The following is a 19,596-nucleotide window of genomic DNA, read 5'->3' on the forward strand; positions in this document are numbered from 1 at the left end:
ACTCAGGAGCCACAACATATTTCGTTTTTATTATTCCTTATAGGAAAGGAAGTTGTGTTTGTAGTTTTAAATGAATCTGATTGCTGGTAGTATAGTGAATAAATTTTGATAGTGTTTTAATATTTCTTTTAACAGTTATTTCGGTTAAACAGTTATTTCCGTTTTTTTATTTGTCTTATTGCTTACATTTATGAAGTATTTTATGGCTCTTGCCCAGGATAATTTTATTATCCTCCAAGTTAACTGGTGTCACCCTCATTTTATAGATGAGGCGGCTGTGTCTGCAGAGTTGTGTGACCCGCCCACGGTCACCCAAGTGAATGTAGTGGTGCCTGGACTAGAATTAAAGCATCTTGACATAGAACTTCTTTATTATCTTTATTATTCTGGTATCTTTTCTCATAACATTAATCCTGTTCTATGATTGCTCACTTCCTTTTCTTTCTTCTTCACTAGTCTATAAATAACCTGTTAGGGATGATGTGTTGCTTACTTTTATGTCTCCTTTAGTAAGTACTTGAGTGTTTTATATACAAGGAGTCACCAAAAAATATGGTGAATTTAAAAAAATTATTACAGTAAAAGACATTGCTATTAAGCCCCCTCAAAATGCTCCTCCTTGCTTCAGACACGTTATGTCATCATTCTTGCCACGCTGAGCAGCAGTTCTGGAAGCCCTTCTTTACCAGTGTTTTTATAAGATGTGATCAGAAATGTGGTGAGTGCTGCCCCCAAATGCCATCCAACAGAAAGGCAGGTTTGTAAAAACATTTCAGTGTGTTCTCGTCCCCCTTAGACACCAGATCTGACACCGTGTGACTTCTTGCTCTTCCCCAAAGTCAAAATGACCATGAAAGGGAAATGTCTTGAATTGATTCAGGGTATCAAAGTAGCCACAAAAAGAGGACTCCAGAGATGCTTCAGAGAGTGGCAAGAGTAGCGGGGTAGGTATGTTCAAAGTGAGGAGAGTATTTTGAGGGGGATTAGTGGCAATGTATCTTTTACTGTAATAATTTTTTAAATTCGTCAGTGGTTGTTATACTGTAGATTGTTGTCTTCAAAGTAGTTGTTCAGATTACCAGATACAAGCATGCAAAACTGGTCAAAAAAATTAAGCATTAACTATACCTTTTAATAAATGAATAGAAATTAGTAGAACGATTATCTTAGCCATCTTCTGTATATATATGTATATTTTTTTCCTTCTCTCTTTTCTCCTTTCCTTCATCTCAGTTGTTCTTTCTTTTTGAGCAGTTTCTTTCCCTTTCACAATATCTATTGTACCTTTCAGATTTTATTGACTCTTTCAGCATCTTACACTAGGGAGACAATGTGATGTTTACACATGCGGGTCTGATTTATTTCATTTATGAGTATGGTCTCTAGTTGCATCCATTTACCTATAAAAGCCTTGAGTTTATCTTTCTTTATAGCTGAGTAATACTCCATTGTATTAAAAAATTTAAATACCAGATTTTTTAGTCCTACCACATAGTATCATTATCATGAGTGCTGAAAAAGCAATTTATACACTATTTTCATGAGGCTTATCCATTGTTAAGATCAAAGCCCACATTGTATATTTAATTAGAGCTTTAATCATGAACCGGTGACCAGTTCCTGGTTTGAGCTCAGCTCTAGCTTCTTTTTGATCTACATGGGTTAGAATTGCTTGTTTTCCTCTCTGGAGTTCGCCATAGCTTTGGGATAACTTGGGCAGACCTAGGTTCTGGTTTCTTGTTCCCTGAATTATTGCTTTTTGGTTCCCTTTGTATCCTTCCCATTTACATTATCCTTCCCAGGAATACTAGAAGAAGTTTAGGGAAGAATTTTTTACCATCTGTGAGTAGAACTCAAAGGCAAATGTTTTCTAAAGGAATGGCCAAGGCGTCAATCAGAATGAAAAAGTTTGGGTTCTACAAAAGGGCAATATAGTAAAAAGAAAAAGGAAACATGTATAAGGAGTGTGTATGTATTGATGAATAGGTGAAAGAACTACAGAGTAAGTTTAACAGAGGAGGTAGCTTATTAAGAGAGAAAACTACAGTAAAGAGGGAAGGGAGGTGTTAGAATAAAATAAGAGAATAAGGCATGAGCTGGGAGATAAGAAGAGACTGATAGAAATGAAAATATGAGTTGTGATTTAAACCATAATATATTTCAAACACATCTCACATAAATAAGAAGGAAAAAACCATAAAATAACTAAGAAACCTGACTTCTAATTTTGGTATTGAGGACATACCTTCTTAGCATCATGGAATGTTGTGTTTCAAAGTATTTTAATGGCCGGGTGTGAAGGCACACCCTGTAATCCCAGTACTCGGGAGGCTGAGGCAGGAGGATCGTTGTGAGTTCGAGGCCAGCCTGGACTACAAAATGAGCTCAAGGATAACCTGAGCTGCATAGCAAGACCCTGTCTCAAAAAGACCAAAATAAATAAATAAATAAATAAAATAAAAGTTCTTTAATGTAGTGTAACTGTTAAAATTCAGAGTTGAGTATTTAACATTGAGTATTCAACTGAAAGAGTTATGTGTACCATGCAGTTAGAAGATAGCTGGAGAGGGTGGTGAAATCCAGATCTAGAATTTTATTGTATAGGATTAGAAATTACATGGAAGAATGGTACTGTAAGTCTCTGCATGCATTGTCTTCCTCCTTTCTTCTTTCCCTTCTTTTCCATGTGCCATTGCAGAGAATTATGGACATACCATAAAGTAGGCAGGATAATAGAACAAATTCCTGGTATCCGTGACTTGCCGAAGTCACCATCAGCTCATGGCTTACCTGCTCTGACCACTCCCCACCCACTGTTACACATATCCCAGATAGGTAGTTGCCTCCATAGGTACTCACTTGTGTAGCTCATAAATATAAGAATTTTAAAGATATTAAGTGAGTATCATATGTCTAAAACTTTCACAGTCCTTAACGTGATCAGAGACCGGTCAGTGTTTGAATTTCCAGCAGCACCGTGCTCGTCCCTTTGGTCCGTGTGCCTTCATGGCTGTGCTTCTGTCTGCCTGCGTTTTCCCTTTAACAGCAGGCTGGTACAGACTCTTCCAGGAAGCTTTAATTGTCTCTTACCAAGTTAGATGTCCCTTGTAAATTACTATGCAAATTTTATAAACTTCCAGTAGCATATTTACAAATTGAAAGTGTGGGTTTTTTTCTTACCATATCCACAGATGGATCCATGATCTAACGATGTATCAAGCTGTTGATTAGTCTACCTAAGTTAGTGGAAGATTTTTACATATTCAGAATCTGTCCATAATTTCATGCACTTAGGATAAAGTCCAAAATTCTCAGCCCATTTGTTCCTCCTTGTCATTCTCTTCATTTAAAACATTCTTAATTTTCTATGTGGTTCACTTTAGATATTCCTAATCTAAATTTCCCTGTTGTAATCTCTCACTTATCTTTTACCTTCCTTCATGAACTGATAAGAATTTATAGTGTATTCATTGATCAGTTCATCGTTTGGCTCTTCCATGTGGTCAGTGTCTAGAGCTGTGTTTTCACCACTTGTGTTTAAAGTGCTTGGCATGTAGCAGAAGCTAAACACTATCAAATATGGATGTAGAGTCCTTGGGGATTAATAATTACTACTGTGATTAGAAACGGGACAGCAACATTTATATCATTTGTAGAGTAAAGTGAAGTAATTACTTATGGAATTAAGTGAGCTTGACATTTCTGGGTCAGAAAGCATCTCTGGGTCCTTTAAGAGTGGAAGCCATGCAACATGGAAAGTTTTCTAAATATCATACATTCCAACTAGTTAGGCAGTATGAGTTCAGGAATTTTTATAAAATGTGCAGTTTTTGATCAATCTTGCATTCTTATATCTGGTCATCTGAGCAACTTCACTGACGATAACAATATGTAATATAACAACCACTGTTAATTCCTATCATTCTGTTTTGAAGCCCTATATCATTTTTATTGTTTTTGCTTTGTCTTGTTTTTGTCTATGTTGTTGTTATTTTAAATTCTCTTTAAAATGAAAAAAGGAAATCTTCAAACACTTCCTTATGAGACGAGTTTAAGTACGTTTAAGTAGAAATCTGTGTTCACAGTCATTTTTTAAAAACATTTTAGATATTCAAGATGATGAAGTGGCAGAAACTGTTTTCAGAGATAGGAAAAGACAGTTACCTTTGGAACTGACCGTGGAACTTACAGAAGAGACGTTCAGCAGGACTGTGATGGCTTCTGACAGCATTGTGCTCTTCTATGCTGGTTGTAAGTTTGAGTCTTTCGAGGAGACTGTGTTATATAGTAGGATATTTAAAGTAGACTCAATTGCTTTCACTCTGTCTATTGCATATTGTCAGCTTTTATATGTCCTGCTGCATACTTCAGTATGGTTCAGTCCACTTACTTCTATCTGATCCTAAGGGGTGAAACTGATTGTATGTACTCTATATATGTAATGTATAAATTAAAGGTTGATGATTTAAGTAGGTATTCAACTAAATAATTTAAAAATATTATGATTCAAAGTCATGGCTTTTAATATGTTAGCAATTATTATAGATTTAAAAGAAATATATTGCTTTTGTCTTTGTAGGATAGCCATTTCACTAGGTTACGTGCAATACTTTTAGTATATGTGCTGTGAGGCAAGCACATTGCTTGCAATACTAATGCAGAAGAATGGTTGCATTGGGAACCCTTTTAGAGGTTGGACAACACTGAGTAATCTATACTATTTTGAAATAGCAATTTTGCAAAAATCCATAAGTCCATGTTTGTTGAGTATAATAAGTATGGAAGCTTTGGAAATGAATGTGTTGAAGCATCTATTGACATTTAAAAAAATTTTAATACAGGGCAAGCAGTATCCATGGCCTTTCTGCAATCCTATATTGATGTGGCGGTCAAATTGAAAGGTATTTCCTGATTGTGAGTTGTAGCTTTTTGTTAAACTGTGTCATACTAAAGATGCAGAGAACCGCATAAAATTTCAGGTTACTAGGTTTGTGTCTCCAAGGTTAAAACAGTAAATAAATTCAGAATATTAGAAATACTCAGAAGCACTCATTTTGATTATCTCATGAGACTGTGATTGCTGGAAGTAGGAAGGCCCCTGTACTAAACCTGCTCCATGCCAGTTCCTATTAAATACCAGAGATAAAAATTGATAGGTAGGCCCTAGTCTCACAGACTAATGGAAGCTGAAAGATCCCAATGTTCTTGAAGTTATATATAGTTAAACTCTTCATGGACTAGGCTATTTCTTAATAGGCAAAATATTTTTATTTTATTTATTCTAGGAAGCCTAATCTGGTGGTAGGCAAGGAAAAATTCAAGGATTGGACTTTAAATTACAATGTGTTTGACATCGTCTCAGTAAAGACATAGGGAAAAATAGGGAGGCCTGTTAGTAAAAGCGTTAGTGATGGATTAGATGGGCATAGTTTTATAGTCCTTTGACTAAAACAGAATGTATCATGTTTTGTGTCTGTAATATGATTTTCTCCTTCCCTTTTTATCTTGTAACTAGATCCTGTGATAGTTAAACAGGCTTATTATTCTTGCCTATTCTGGGAATGCTATCCAATATTTAGTTTTGTATTTGTACAAAAAAAACAGCCCAAGACTTGCTTTCCTTTTTATTCAATATGTTCTTCGTGAATAACAATCCTATTAGTAGTTAGAAGTCAGATAAATAAATTACTTTCAAAGTTCAGGGTGGAGCTTAAAGTTAAGATACATGGTACAAATAACTGTAGTGTTTTGTGTCTGTATTGAAACCTAGTTTCAGTGTTAAGTGTCCCTTGCCTGAGATGCTTGGAACCAGAAATGTTTTGGATTTTCTCAGAATTAGGGTATTTGCATCTGTATAATGAGGTATCTTGGGGTAGGACCTAAGTGTAAATACAGAATTCATATATATTTCGTATACATACTATCCACATAAGATATTTATGAAGATAAATTTATGTAGCATTTTTATGCACCTGGATTTTCGCTGTTATCTCCCACACAGGGTTAGGTGTAGAATTTTTTATTTATAATATTTAATGTTGACAGTCAAGAAATTTCAGATTTTTGAAGCACTTTGGATTAGGAAAATGTTGTAGTACTTTGGACATTAATCCTATAATCTTTCATATTGACTACTTGGGAATAATCCATTTTTCATCTCTGGTTAAAACAATGAAGAATTATTTTTTTCTCAGTCACAAGGTGGCAGCAAATGTCAAATTTTTGTACTTACATAGTATCTGTAACAAAGAATCTTTTTTTTTTTCCTTAAAATTAGGAGTTCTGTTTGAAATTAATGCTTTGATAAGGTATATGGATCTAATACTGTATATGTCTCAGAATAATAGACTATTCAGATTGAAATATAACACTGAAACCATTTTATAGAAAATAAAAATTTTAAATTATTTCAGTATAAGCAGCCTTATAACTTTTTATTAACATGTGTCAGTATTCTTTTTCCAGACTTAAATGTAACATCAGGGTTTTCAGTTTTATAGAGATGAAATACTATCAACATTTTTAACAGAGGTAGGTGTGTTGATGATGCTAATGGGAGAGAGAGATAACTGGTGTGTGATGCACCACATTCCGTGCTCAGCTGGACAGAATGTTACGGTCATGTGAACGGTCATTGCCATATATTTACTGATGACAGGAATAAAGAATAGGAGAACTTAAAAAAAAGAATAGAAGAACTTCATAGAGAAGTGACTTAACAGGTTTGATTTTTAGAAAGAATAATGACTACTTTTTGTTTAAATGTTTATAAGATACTCAGGTATTGATATATTTTTAAAAATTTAAATTTGCTTGTGAAGAAATACCAGTATACATCCCCTACATTTTCGCTGAGTAGATACTGTACAATGGATGTTGGGCTGAGCACCGGGAATTTCACGGTGACTTAGATGTTGTTTGTGTTATCAGTGCCAGCACTAAACATGAAGTGATGAGTTTTTGCCCCTGTGAGGTATAATCAAGAATATTTAAACTATAAAGATGAGTTTTCATCATTGAAAACTTTTGGTAGTGAACTATTACATTTTAAATTTGCATCATATGGTGAAGTTACACTTAGACTGTATCTTAACCTGATACAGAGATTTCTTATTTGATTTAATATGATACTAAGGTTTATTTCTTATTAGAATTTCTTTCTTCCTTTTGGTAGCTAGACTATTAAGATTGAAATAGGAGTAGATGTTGAAACCATTTTACAAAAAGAAAATAAGCATTTTAAGATAGTAACTTCTCTATAGGCAGCTTTATAACTTTTAAATATTTACTTGTTCTATTTGGTTTTTATCTCATTTCACTCTGATTTACATATTTTAGAGAAATTTACATATTTTATTATATAGAAAAAGTAGGAATTTGTGCATTGGATTCCACCATGCAGTGCTTTAAACTGAAAAGAAATGCAGTATTTAACTAGGGATGGGTTTCTGAAGCCCTAGATGAGTTTCGTGTACGTCATTTATCACTGATACTGAGAGTAAATGGGGAGTGAAACAGACAGTCCCTTCTTTCAAGGGCCTCCTGGCAGAGACGGACATTAATCAGATAACCGTGTGAATGAGTACCTGACCGCTCAAGGAGATAAGGAAAGCCGCGTGGCTTTGTCAGAGATGTATCGGAAGGCGCTGAAGTAGACACACATCCAGAGACGGACGTAGCTCCACAAAGCTTAGGTGTGGGGAACTGGGACCCAGACAGGGTCGAGAGAGTGCTGACACCAGAACAGATCTGAGATTTGAAAAGGTAACTTTAGTACTCGTTATTGTAGAGACATTGAATTCAGGGAAGTGAACTAGAAGCGTACGGTATTTATTTTGTAGAAATACAACACAGTAAAGAGAAAGGGACAGTAGTCAGAGGCATTTAAAATTTGGGTGGTAGAATTAAAAAGGCATACTAATTGATTAGACACGGGGCCTTAGGAACGGGGAAGCATGAAAAAGGATGCTTTACTTTCTGCATTGCACAAGAGTAGCAGCCTTCACCGATAGACCCAGGAAAGAAACGATGTTTTAGACTTCATTGGATTTGAGGATGATTCCATCAGGAAACAGAGAAAGCTGTTAAAGATACATAGATCTGAAACTTCAAGGAGGGGCCAGGGCCAGAGATACAGATTTAGGATTCATTAGATTATTCATGGTTATTGACATTATCTAGGAACTGAGTCTAAGACAATTTAGGCAGAGCCGGAGGAACTCCCGACTTCACTAACAGAAACCCCCTCAAAAAGGACCAAAGAGAGAAGCTAGAGAGACAGGGGAAAAGCTGAGGGGGAAGGTGTCACAAAAATCAGAGGAAGAGTATTTCAGCAGAAATCTTTCATGCTGAGAGGTTAAAATAAGAACAGGATAGGAAGATACTGAACGCTTAAGCAGATGGCTACATTAGTATTTGTTTTAAAACATGCATTTTCCTTTAATTCAGGCACGTCTGCCATGCTGCTTGCTAGAATAAACTGTGCAGATTGGTCTGATGTGTGTACTAAGCAAAATGTTACTGCATTTCCTGCTGTAAAGCTGTACAAGAAGGGTGAGAACCCTGTATCTTACGCTGGTGTGTTGGGAACTGAAGAGCTCCTGAAGTTTATCCAGCTGTAAGTATTTAGCTTCGCTTAAGGTTTCTGTGTTTAGGGGTGTGTGTAGAGGTTCTGATTCTCATGATCTGTTGATTACTTCGAATAGATGAGGGCATTTACTAGACTCGATCACAGTAAATATTCATAAAAAGGGTCTGTCTTTGTACATTTGATCACTTCTGGAGAAATACTTTGTTTATCAAAGCTGATTTTTTTAAAGAATAATTATTTTTATTTTGTCAGAATTTATCTTGTGTAATAAATTGGTGAATTCAAATATTTCTAACAAACTGAAAAAATTTTTGAAAATTAAATTTGAATATAGTTATATATTCATCCAGCAACAGGATCTCATGTCCAGTGAATATAACATCAATCCAAGAAGCAGAAGAATATTTAAATGGGGAATTATATGAAGACCTGATTACCTACTCTAGCTTGTCAGTACTGGGACTATTTAGTCCAACCATGACAACAAGTAAGTAGAGTTGAGCTTTTAAAATAGAGATTGCATAATTAAACACTCATTGCCTCCAGTTTTTTCTTTTTTAAAAGAACTTTAAAAGTATGGAGAATTATGAGGAAAAAATTAAGCTGTAAATGCTGTTAAATTTTTGATGTCACTCTGTATTTTTTCTGCACACCTGTGTGTTAATTATATCCTTGTATATGTTCAGTGTAATTGGGCTAACACTGTGTACTAAGTTAGTATTTTTCTATTTTTATTTTATTTAACATGACCTTGGTATATTTTCCTATGTGATTAATATTCTTCATAAACATCATGGCTATATAATATTTGATTGAATGAATACACATACACTATAGTTTCTTTTTTTTTTTTTGGTACCAGGAATCGAACTCAGGACCTTGCACTTGCCAAGCAAGCGCCTGTGCCACTGAGCTGTATCTCCAACCCCCACTATAGTTTTTTTACAAGTGGTATTTATGCTGTTTTCTTTTTTCCCTATATATGAAGAACATTTTTGAGTCTTTATATGGATTTAAGGGCGTTAGGTTCCCAGTAGAACAACTTTGTCTTTTGTAAATTTTATGTTGTGTGCACTACTCATTTTCTAAATGAGGTTTTAGTGTTTTGTTTAGTGAATTAGTATGAGATCTTCACAGGTGAAGCATTTTAAGCTTTTGTCATTGTGTTCCAATCATTTTTTCTACTTTTTCTTTTTAACTTTGCTTAATAATAATTTATATGTAACAGTTTAAAATTTTGTTTTCAAATCTCTTGATTTTGAGATTTCTTCCATTGCTTATAGCTATAAAAATTTTTATCAGTTAATTCATTCATATATATATGTATATTGGTTTAGCATATATTTTCTTTAATTTATATCTTGTTTCTTGGCAGTACTAGAGATTGAACCTAGGGACTTCACACTGAGTTGCATACCAGCCCTTTCTATTTTATACTTTCAAATAGGGTATTGCTGAGTTGCCCAGGTGAGACTTAAACTTACGATCCTCCTGCCTCAGCCTCTCAAGTGCTGGGACTATAGGCATGCACCATTGCATGAGGCTTATATTGACTTATTGTTGTAAATATTTTTCTTTTTAACAATTGTAGTAAAATACACATAACATAAAATTTATCATCTTAACTATTCTGGGGTGTGTATTTCACTATGTTAAGTATTAACATTGTTGTACAACTAACGTCTAGAACTTTTTCATTTTGCAAAACTGAAACACTACATCCAATAAACAATTGCACTCCATTTCCCACTCTTTCAGATCCTTATAACTTCCATTCTACTTTCAGTTTATGTGCACCTATAGCGTGTGTCAGGATTTCCTCTCACCATGAGTCTGAATAATGTGCCTCTGTGTGTGTACCACATTTTCTTCATTCATCCATCCATCCATCCATCCATCCATCCATCCATCCATCCATCCATCCATCCGTGAATGCTCAGGATGCTTTTGTTTCTTGACTATTGTGAATAAGGCTGATATAAGTATGGGTATAAAATATCTCATTGAGGGTTGGGGATATAGCTCAGTGGCATAAGCACCTGCCTGGCAAGCTTGAGGTCATGAGTTTGATTCCTGGTACCAGAAAAACCCCAAAAAACAAAAAAGCAAAACTAAAATATCTCTTTGAGACTTTGCTGTAGTTCTTTTGGATATATCCTTGTAAGTGGAATTTTTGGATCATATGGTAATTCCGTTTTTAATTTTTTGAGGGGCCACAGTACTATTGTCTATACTGTATCATTTTACATTCATACTAACAGAGTTCAGGAGGTTCCAGTTTTCCAATATTCTTGCCAACACTTGTTATTTATTTTTGATACCATAGTAGGTAATCTTAATGAGTGTGAGGTGATACCTCTCACTGTAGTTTTAATTTGCATTTCTCTAAAGGTTAGTGATGTTCTTTTTTCTCTCTTTTTTTCGTGTGTGTGTGTGTGTGTGTGTGTGTGTGTGTGTGTGTGTAACAGAGATTGAACTTGGGGTCTTTGCACCTTATGAGCTATATCCCCAGCATTTTTAAATTTTTGAAAGAGTCTTCCTAAGTTGCTTGGGCTGAGCTCAGCCTTGCAATCTTCCTGCCTTCTCCTGAGTGCTAACATTGCAAGTGTGCCTCCGCACACCTGTCCGAATGTCATTTCATTATGCTTTTGGCTGTTGTAGTATCTTCTTTGGAGAAATGCCTGCTCAAGTTCTTCACTCATGTTTTTTGAAAAATTGGGTTGTTTGCAATTTTTGTTGTTGAGTTACGAAAGTTTCTTATATATTCTGGATAACCCTTCATCAGACATTTGATTTACAAACATTTTCTCCCATTCTGTAGGTTGCCTTTTCACTTTCTGTCCTTTAATGTATATTTTTTCTTTTTAAAAAGATTTGAACCATTTAGATATTTTAGTGCATGGTATATGAGTTTAGAGACCAACTTAATGAGAAAACTTACTTACTTAGAGTAACTTCTTACTTACTTAGAAAAAAGTAGTTAACAATTACCCTTTTTTTCTCCACTTCTATGTGATTTCCCCGTCACCAGAAAACTATATGTATAATGTATGTTAAATATAAAACTGATCAAGTTTATTTGTTTACTTTATGTTTTCTTGCCTTTTCAAAAAAATTTTCATCTCTTCCAGATGAGCATTAGCCAGTTACATTTATGATCTTAACACACTGGATGTCTGCTACTTGTTTTGGTTTACTAGTGTTTTTAGGCTTTTCTTTACTGTAATTATTTTCTGTATAGAGTAGACTTCTTGTATTTTCTATGGGGTTAGAGATGTTTGTTACAAATGTACCTTATCCTATAAAATCAAAGACCTTTTTTTTTTTACTCTTCTTGAAAGCAAAGATGTTTTTCATTTCTTCTGTAAGTTTTTTTTTTTTAATCTGTATAAGCTTCTTAGTATGGACTCAGGTTAGCATTGTTGCTGGTCTGTTTTTTTTGCATTGTACATTTCTCTTTCAAGTATCTTTTATGTTTACTTTTCCAACATTTTAAACATGCAACAGAGTTGAAAGAATTTTGCTATGAACATCTGTAGAACCAGCAACTTATATTTTCCACCAGTGCCGTATGTTCCTATATATCAGTCCATCTATGAATTTATCTTATATAAGTACCTGTACCTCTGTCCTTCTATTAATTTGTATTATTTTTGGTGAATTTCAAATTAATGTTTTTGCATTCATTTTTGACACAATGCTTATAGCAATTACTTTTACTTTAATAGTTTTCTATAGCATCATAAGCTACTGTTTCTTTAAATATCACAACTTCTCTTATACTCTGCCTCTTTATCTCTTGTTTCATAGAAGTGTATCTTTCAGTAAGTTCTCAAGGAAAGGTACATGCAAGGTGTTTTTTCTGACCAGTAGTAATTGTGATAATATTATTTGCTGACTTTGAACATGGTGGCCTCTTGAATGGGTAACAAAACCCTTTGTGTTTTCTTCGCTATGCTAACTCTGACCTTTGTCTAGCAAACTTCCCCCTATTTTTTTTCTTTCAGATGAATTTCAAATTCTGAATGAACTCTCTCAAGAATATTTTATGGAAAGAAAGGTCCCCCCATCTTTTTCTCTCATCTTGAATTATATTTGTAGACACTGTTAACTGCTTATTAAATGTTTCTACCAATTTATGTTTAGTATTTTTTATGTTGCTTTAAAAATCTTTAAAAATGAAAGCCAAAGGCACTTACTGAAAAGTGGCTTACCATTCTCAGAAGGCAGTTTGTTTGAATTCTCCCCTTGCTAATGTTCTTGCTCCTCCTGTTGACTTTGTCTTCCATGCATTTTAGTTGCCCGGGGCCCTGAAGTTCTCATTTATTCTTTTTGCTAGACGTCCTTCCAAGAAGAATTTGAGTCTTCAGACAATAAAAAGCACAAATACAATAAAACCACTAAAACAAGGAGAAGAGTTCGTGCAGTAAAACAGGAGGGGATAATTGTGTAGAAAGTTCAGAAAACACTGCAGGTGGTCAAAGTTTAGCCCTCAGTAATCTGGAGGAAGCACATTCATGAGTTAGAGAGGCTTCCATCTGAGAAACTATATGAGAATATTGGTATGTTTTCCACTGCTGCGTATCAAAAGAGGAGCTGACACATCTTCCATTATGTCACTGATTTAGAATTTGGCTCTGTTTTCTCTTAGAAGTGAAAGTGTAGGCATTCTATTTTTAAGTTGCTTTTTGTCTTATGAGTCTTTTCTATTTTGGAAATCACAGGCTAAAAATACTTTTAATGTGTTATCAGTTTCTCATTAAGCTTACATTGTAACTGAGCTCACATGCTGCCTGTGGGCTGAGTTGTTGTGGTAGGTTTGCTTTCCTCCAGAGGAGGCTTCTTAATCCTGCGGAAAGTATACACCCTGGGGAAGAAAAAACTTTGCCTTTCCCGAAGACGTGCTGACCGCTGGGTGTGACCGGTGGGTGCGGCACGCCCAGCTCTGCTGCTGCTTTAAGGTCCACTTCCCGTCATCAATATTTTGCTGCTTGAGCCGCTGTTGATCTTGTACTTGGAGCTGAGCTCCCAGTTGACCTTCGTGTGGCAAAAATACTTCATTTACCTGTAAACCCACCTCTGCTCTTTTCTCTTTGCAGTGATTTAATGCAAATTTGCTTCTTGGTTCTAAGATAATCATTACCATGACCCACAGTATGCCATCATTTGTGGAAATGTACTGTATTCACAAAGCTACAGAAATAATAATTTTACTTTTGATATATGTATCATAACAATGGAAAAAGATGGACACACATACGAGTCAAAGTTTAAAAGTAACAAAAATACATTACAGAAAGTACAGGAAATAAGACTCAAGTTCTCCATAGCTGAAGAACCTAACAGACACTGTTTGAAAGACTAGAATTTTTGGACTTCTTTTTTTTTTTTGCATATAGGCATTTTTACATTTTGTAACTTTAATATATAGTATTTCCTTTTTTTTTTTTTTGGTCCTGGAAATCAAACTCAGAACATTGCACTTGCCAGGCAGGTGCTGTGCCACTGAGCTATATCCCTGACCTAATATGTAACATTTTATGGCTGTCTCCGTTTACCCTTCCTTAGGAGTAAATTAAAAAAACAATAAATACTTATGCAGTCACCCTGACTAGAGTACTGTAAACTTTATAGATCACTTTTATTTTTTTATTTTTTTGTCTTTTTTTGAGACAGGGTCTCACCGTGCAGTTCAGGCTGCCCTTGAGCTCACTTTGTAGCCCAGGCTGGTCTCGAACTCACAACGATCCTCCTGCCTCAGCCTTTCGAGTACTGGGATTGCAGGCATGTGCTGCCACACCCAGCTATAAATCACTTTTTTGTTTTGTTTTGTTTTGTTTTGTTTTGTTTTTCTGGTGCTGGGGATCGAACCCAGGGCCTTGTGTATGCAAGGCAAGAACTCTACTACTGAGCCACATCCCCAACCCTATAAGTCACTTTTAAAGTACATTTGTTTAGGAAACTTTGTTACATCAATTTACATTTCTTTCATAATCTGATGTCATAAAACAGATGTATTTTAAAACTATTCCAATTTATTTTAAAGCCATTAAGTAATATAATACATCTATACTTACATGTTTATCCTTATAATTAAATAATAACAAAGTGCTACCCTCTATAAGTCTGTTCATCAATTGATAATAGTTTCAGAGTTTGTTGTGTCTGTGTATTTATAGCAAAAGAAGATTTCACTGAAGCAGGAAACTACTTAAAAGGATGTGTCCTCACTGGAATGTATTCTGGAGAAGACGTGTGGATACTGTAAGTTTATTGCTTTTCTAATTTGAGGGAGGAAGAAGCTATGCAGTATAATGTGTCGATTGCCTGTACACAGCTGACGTAGGAAGGTAGTAACAGCGGCATAAATACATGTTTAATTTCCTTCTGGGAAGATCTGAGACGCACTAGGCTATTCAGATTCTTTAAATATTCTTTCACTTTGGGCTAATCCTCATTCCTATAAAAATTTTCCTCTTTGGGTTCTATTCCTTGCAGTTTTGGTGGAGCTATGACAGATTTTGAAAATTTTTGAAAATTTTCTCTCATAAGCATCTCAGTTTATATTTGCTACCAAAGTATATGTTTACAAAAATCAGCACTTTTTAAGCCACTTAAGTTGCCTTGTGGAAGATGGGGCGGCTGTGAATACCAGATTTAGTCATTGTGGGATAAAAGCCTGGGCTGCAAATTTGGAGACTTACTGATACATAAAACGTTCTGCAATACAGGCGCATTTCCACATGCAGATGGGCTTGTTAAACTCCGGTAATTATTCTTACCTTCTGTCTATAATATTCCTAGTTGTGACTTCTGAGTTTAAATCTTTCATTTTGAACACTGCTCTTGATGATGAGGCTTTTGTTCATTTGGTGAAATCAGTTATTTTTGAAAAATACACACTAAACCTGTAAATATGAGACCTATCCACTTGACAGTATGTAATCACCTACTGTTTTCTACTGTCGGTGCATATTTAACTGTGGCACTAAGAGCCAGGTTGGTAGATTTCAGAGTGTTTTGCTTATAACCAACTGGCCAAGTAAGAGGCTCTCCATAGGTGATACGAACACTGGGCTCCCTGCAGCCCTTGTATTATTTTAGCGCCAATACTCCATTCTGGCAGAGGCAAAACTTTTGCACATGTGACCATCTCGTTGGTAATTTCACACAAAGCATTTTTTTCTATTTAATTCAGGGCATTTTCTTTCAGGTTCAGTTGGCAAAAGTGGGGGGAGGCTAGATGTGGGTTCTTGTCTGTAGAGAGAGCACATACACACCCTGTGTCCGGAGCACCTCATTTGAACTCAGAATTCTATTTCTTCGTCTGTAAGATGGAAGTGTGGAGGCCACTTTGTAGGGATGTTCTGAGGGTTCAAGGAAGTATAACCAGGGCCGCGAGTATAGTACCTGGCAGGTACGGTGTCTCCTTAGTGCCCATCTTCTTAGCTCAGGGGTGGTGTGTTCCGATCCTATTCAGACACATTCTTGACAGGTCAGTGGCAGTGGGAAGAGAATCTGGCTAGATTATTATCTGTTGCTTTCCTTTACTCATGGTTGTCAAGGCTCCTGAATTTTCTTAGCTTCGTATAGAAGATCAATTTGCCTGGAAACCAATTTTTTTTTCCCCGAGCAGTAGGGCTTTTCAGTTGCTGTGACCTTTGGGCCTCATGTTTTGTTTCTAATGACTTGCTGTATTTTGGTTGTGAATGTCAATACTACATTTTTCCGTAGGGCAAATAAATATGCTGCGACTCTTCCAGCCCTGCTGCTTGCCAGACCCAGAGATGGCAAGAGAGCGAGCATTCCACTGGCCGGCACCCGCGCGCAAGACATAGTGCAGATAATAACAGACGCGTTACAGGAGACATTCGTGAGTAAACTTTATAGAAAGGGTGGTATTTGAAATACAGTCTTGATCAGCGAGCACACGGTTTCCCAGCCTTTGGTGGCACAGGGCATTACACTCTGCGGGTGAAGATTCGCTGGGTTGCTGTGTTTGGCTGTTTGTTGATGATACATCCAGCTTTTTTAGCCCCTGCCATACATAGATTCTCATGTCTTGCTGAGACCAGTGTGGCAGAAGGTCAGCCCAAGGACTTAATCTGGGTTGAAACTCGTCATAAAGCAAGCGTATCACAGAAGGCCAGGCTGCCTGGCTCCAGATCCTTGCTCAGTTCCTTACTGGCTACCCAGTACCTTTCTGCGCCTCAGTTTCCACATGTGTGAAGTGTAGGTCATAGCAGCACCCGCTGCGAAGAATTAGTGTGAGCCTAAAGAAGGTAGGATGGGTGACGCTTGTGTATAGCCTCTGGCCCTTAGTAAGCGCTCAACAAATAGCTGTCATTGTTATTTATTTAGTTTTGAAACACTGTCTAACATTGAAAGGCCTTTTTCAATGCTTTATATGATAGTGGATTCAAGGGCACAACTGGTACAACACAGATTACTCGATTGCGCTTGCTTTATATTCTATTAAGCATAGCTAGACTACTATAACTGTGTAGTTCTACACTTCTAAAGTCACACAGGGAATGAATGTCCTCCTGTTACTGTGCTTCTTGTGTTGTCCTGAATGTGAATGCTTTTAGGGCTCAAATGAATGACTGACTATAAGTCTCTTTGTGATCTTGATTCTGTCCTCTCTCTCCCTTCATCAAAGCCACAGGTTATAATTAATCAAATCATTGTGTTAATACTCTCAGGATATAGTTTTCTAAATTATTTATTGCAGTAACTAGGCTGGGGATATAGCTCAGTGGCACAGGTGCCTGCCTGGCAAGCGCAAGGTCCCGAGTTCGATTCCTGGTACCAAAAAAAAAAAGAATGATGCAGTAACTTTTTTTCTATGGTACTGAGGGTTGAACCTATGGCCTTCACACTGAGTTATACCCTCAGCCCTTTTTTATTTTTAATTTTGAGACAGGGTCTTGCTAAGTCTTTAAATTGCCCAGGCTGGGCTCAAAATATGTGATCCTCCTACCTCAGTCTCCCAGAGTGCTGGGATTACAGGTATGAGCTATCATGGACGGCTAACATTGTTTTCAATGACACTATTAAGTAAATATTCTCTTAACATATACACAGCATAGAAATTTTAGAAGTCTTAGACAATACAGAAAATGGTAAAGAAAAAGTAGAATCAACCATAATTTCTTAAAATCTAAATTTGGGAATATATTTCCCCAAACTTAAAAAAAATTATGCATGTCTTTTTATAGTAAGAGTATTTTTATAAAGGAATATACATATGTGTATTGGTTTTTAATATGTGCATAATACTCTGTTGTACTAATGTTCCATAACTTAACCAGTTTCCTCTTGAGGGATATTTGTCTTTTAAATGTCCCCCTCTTTTCTGACAGATACAGGAAAAAGCAGTGTCCTTCACTGATCTTTTAGAAATTCTTATTCCAGTTAGTCATCTTTCTGAAAACAGTGCTATCCGCACCACCAATCTGAGACAAAAATCCTGTCCGTATTCCCACAAGCTAGTGAAGTCGTCAGAGCCTCACCCGTCTGGTCTCACAGCCGCATTTGTCTCTTGCCTTCCTCGTTGTACTGATTCCCAATGTTCTTTATGCCTGAGCAGCTCTCCACCATATTCTCTGTATCTGACATCCCCAGTCAAGTGCACACCTCACTCTGGCAAGAGCATGTTCCTTATGGAAGGTCCAGCTCAAATACTACTTTCTAAAATGACTCATGCGCTTCCTTACCTTCCTTTTTAGCAAGTTACCCTCTCTGTGTGTTTTCTCATTTGATAGTTAGCGGATGATTTGTTAGCTCAGAGGTATATCCACAGGGTGTACCAGTAGATGTGGTACTGAATTTGGGAAATGGTAGGTTTGCTGTTATGAGTCATTGCTGTTTTAAATCCTAGTTTGTTGCTCTTTCTGATTCTTAGTACTGACACCTTGACAGATTGTCTTTTATAAATATATATTTAAAACGATTACTATGTTTTTATTAAGAATAAAATGGTAAAAGGATTAGATTTCTAATTCCTTGTTAAATTTCTCTTAGTTATTTTAATCTCAAAAGAGGTGAGATTTGTTTTTGGATTTTCTTTAGTATATCTTTATTTTAATTATGCCGACATATCCACAATGTTGGAAAAAGTAAAATTTAACTAGTTTTTAAGTAGTCGTAGAACTATTAAAAGGTTATATTTTTAAATTTCTGCTTGTATTTTTACTTAAATTTTAGTAGAGTGAAAATGTAACAAAAGTTTTTTTTTCTGTTACTCATGTATATGTTTGCTAACCTGGTCTAGCTGTTGGCATAAGCAATTAGTAGGAATATTAAATTTATTCTTAAAGAGTATTAGTAATTTTACTGCAAAAACTCGTTAGATGTGGGATTGAATAAGAAAGTCTTGAAATTTATAATTAATTGGCAAGCGCAAGGTCGTGAGTTCGGTTCCTGGTACCACAGAAAAACCAAAAAAAAAAAGAAATTTATAATTATTAGTTAGCATGGTAAGTCTACTTAAATGAAAACATGTTTGAATTACATTTTGTGAACTCAAATTGTAGGAGTGATTTGAATGTTGTTTTCTATTTTGTCCGTCATAATTTGCATGTTTTTTATTTTGCTTTTTGTTTTCTTTCTCTTTTGTTCTGTTTGGTTTGGTTTGATCCTTCTGTTGTAACAGCCAGAAATCACTGTGGAAAATCTTCCCGCTTATTTCAGACTTCAGAAACCATTACTTATTTTATTCAGCGATGGCAGCATGGATCCTCAGTATAGAAAAGCAATACTGACACTAGTGGAGCAGAAGCACTTGGATTCATTTACTCCTTGCTGGCTAAATCTGTAAGTCGGTTTTACTTTTTCTCATCTGTAAAAGGCAAAGAACATATAATTATATTTTCATTAGGAAATGATACCCTGTCACTCTGTGTTAGGAGTTAGTATGAGGTCAAGTACATTTTCATGCTATTTTAGTAACTAAAGTCCTGCAGACAGTATCCAAGATGATCTTGTTTTGGATTGCATCTTTT

At 35.8% G+C, this 19,596-nt stretch overlaps 1 protein-coding gene across 2 annotated transcripts in view; it reads left to right on the forward strand.

The window, feature by feature from the left end:
• Nucleotides 1-19,596, forward strand: part of Txndc16 (thioredoxin domain containing 16) — a gene marked incomplete in the record, with an annotated part of 86,689 nt that overhangs the window by 56,625 nt on the left and 10,468 nt on the right. For both annotated transcript variants that reach the window (XM_005376781.2, XM_013510324.1), the window contains 7 exon segments: nucleotides 4,108-4,251; nucleotides 4,842-4,901; nucleotides 8,449-8,617; nucleotides 8,941-9,077; nucleotides 14,770-14,854; nucleotides 16,325-16,463; nucleotides 19,248-19,408. In XM_005376781.2, coding sequence (XP_005376838.2) covers nucleotides 4,108-4,251; nucleotides 4,842-4,901; nucleotides 8,449-8,617; nucleotides 8,941-9,077; nucleotides 14,770-14,854; nucleotides 16,325-16,463; nucleotides 19,248-19,408 — 895 coding nt within the window.

This window comes from Chinchilla lanigera, unplaced genomic scaffold, assembly GCF_000276665.1.
Source record: "Chinchilla lanigera isolate Chin_1 unplaced genomic scaffold, ChiLan1.0 scaffold00008, whole genome shotgun sequence".
NCBI classification, from domain to species: Eukaryota; Metazoa; Chordata; class Mammalia; order Rodentia; family Chinchillidae; genus Chinchilla; species Chinchilla lanigera.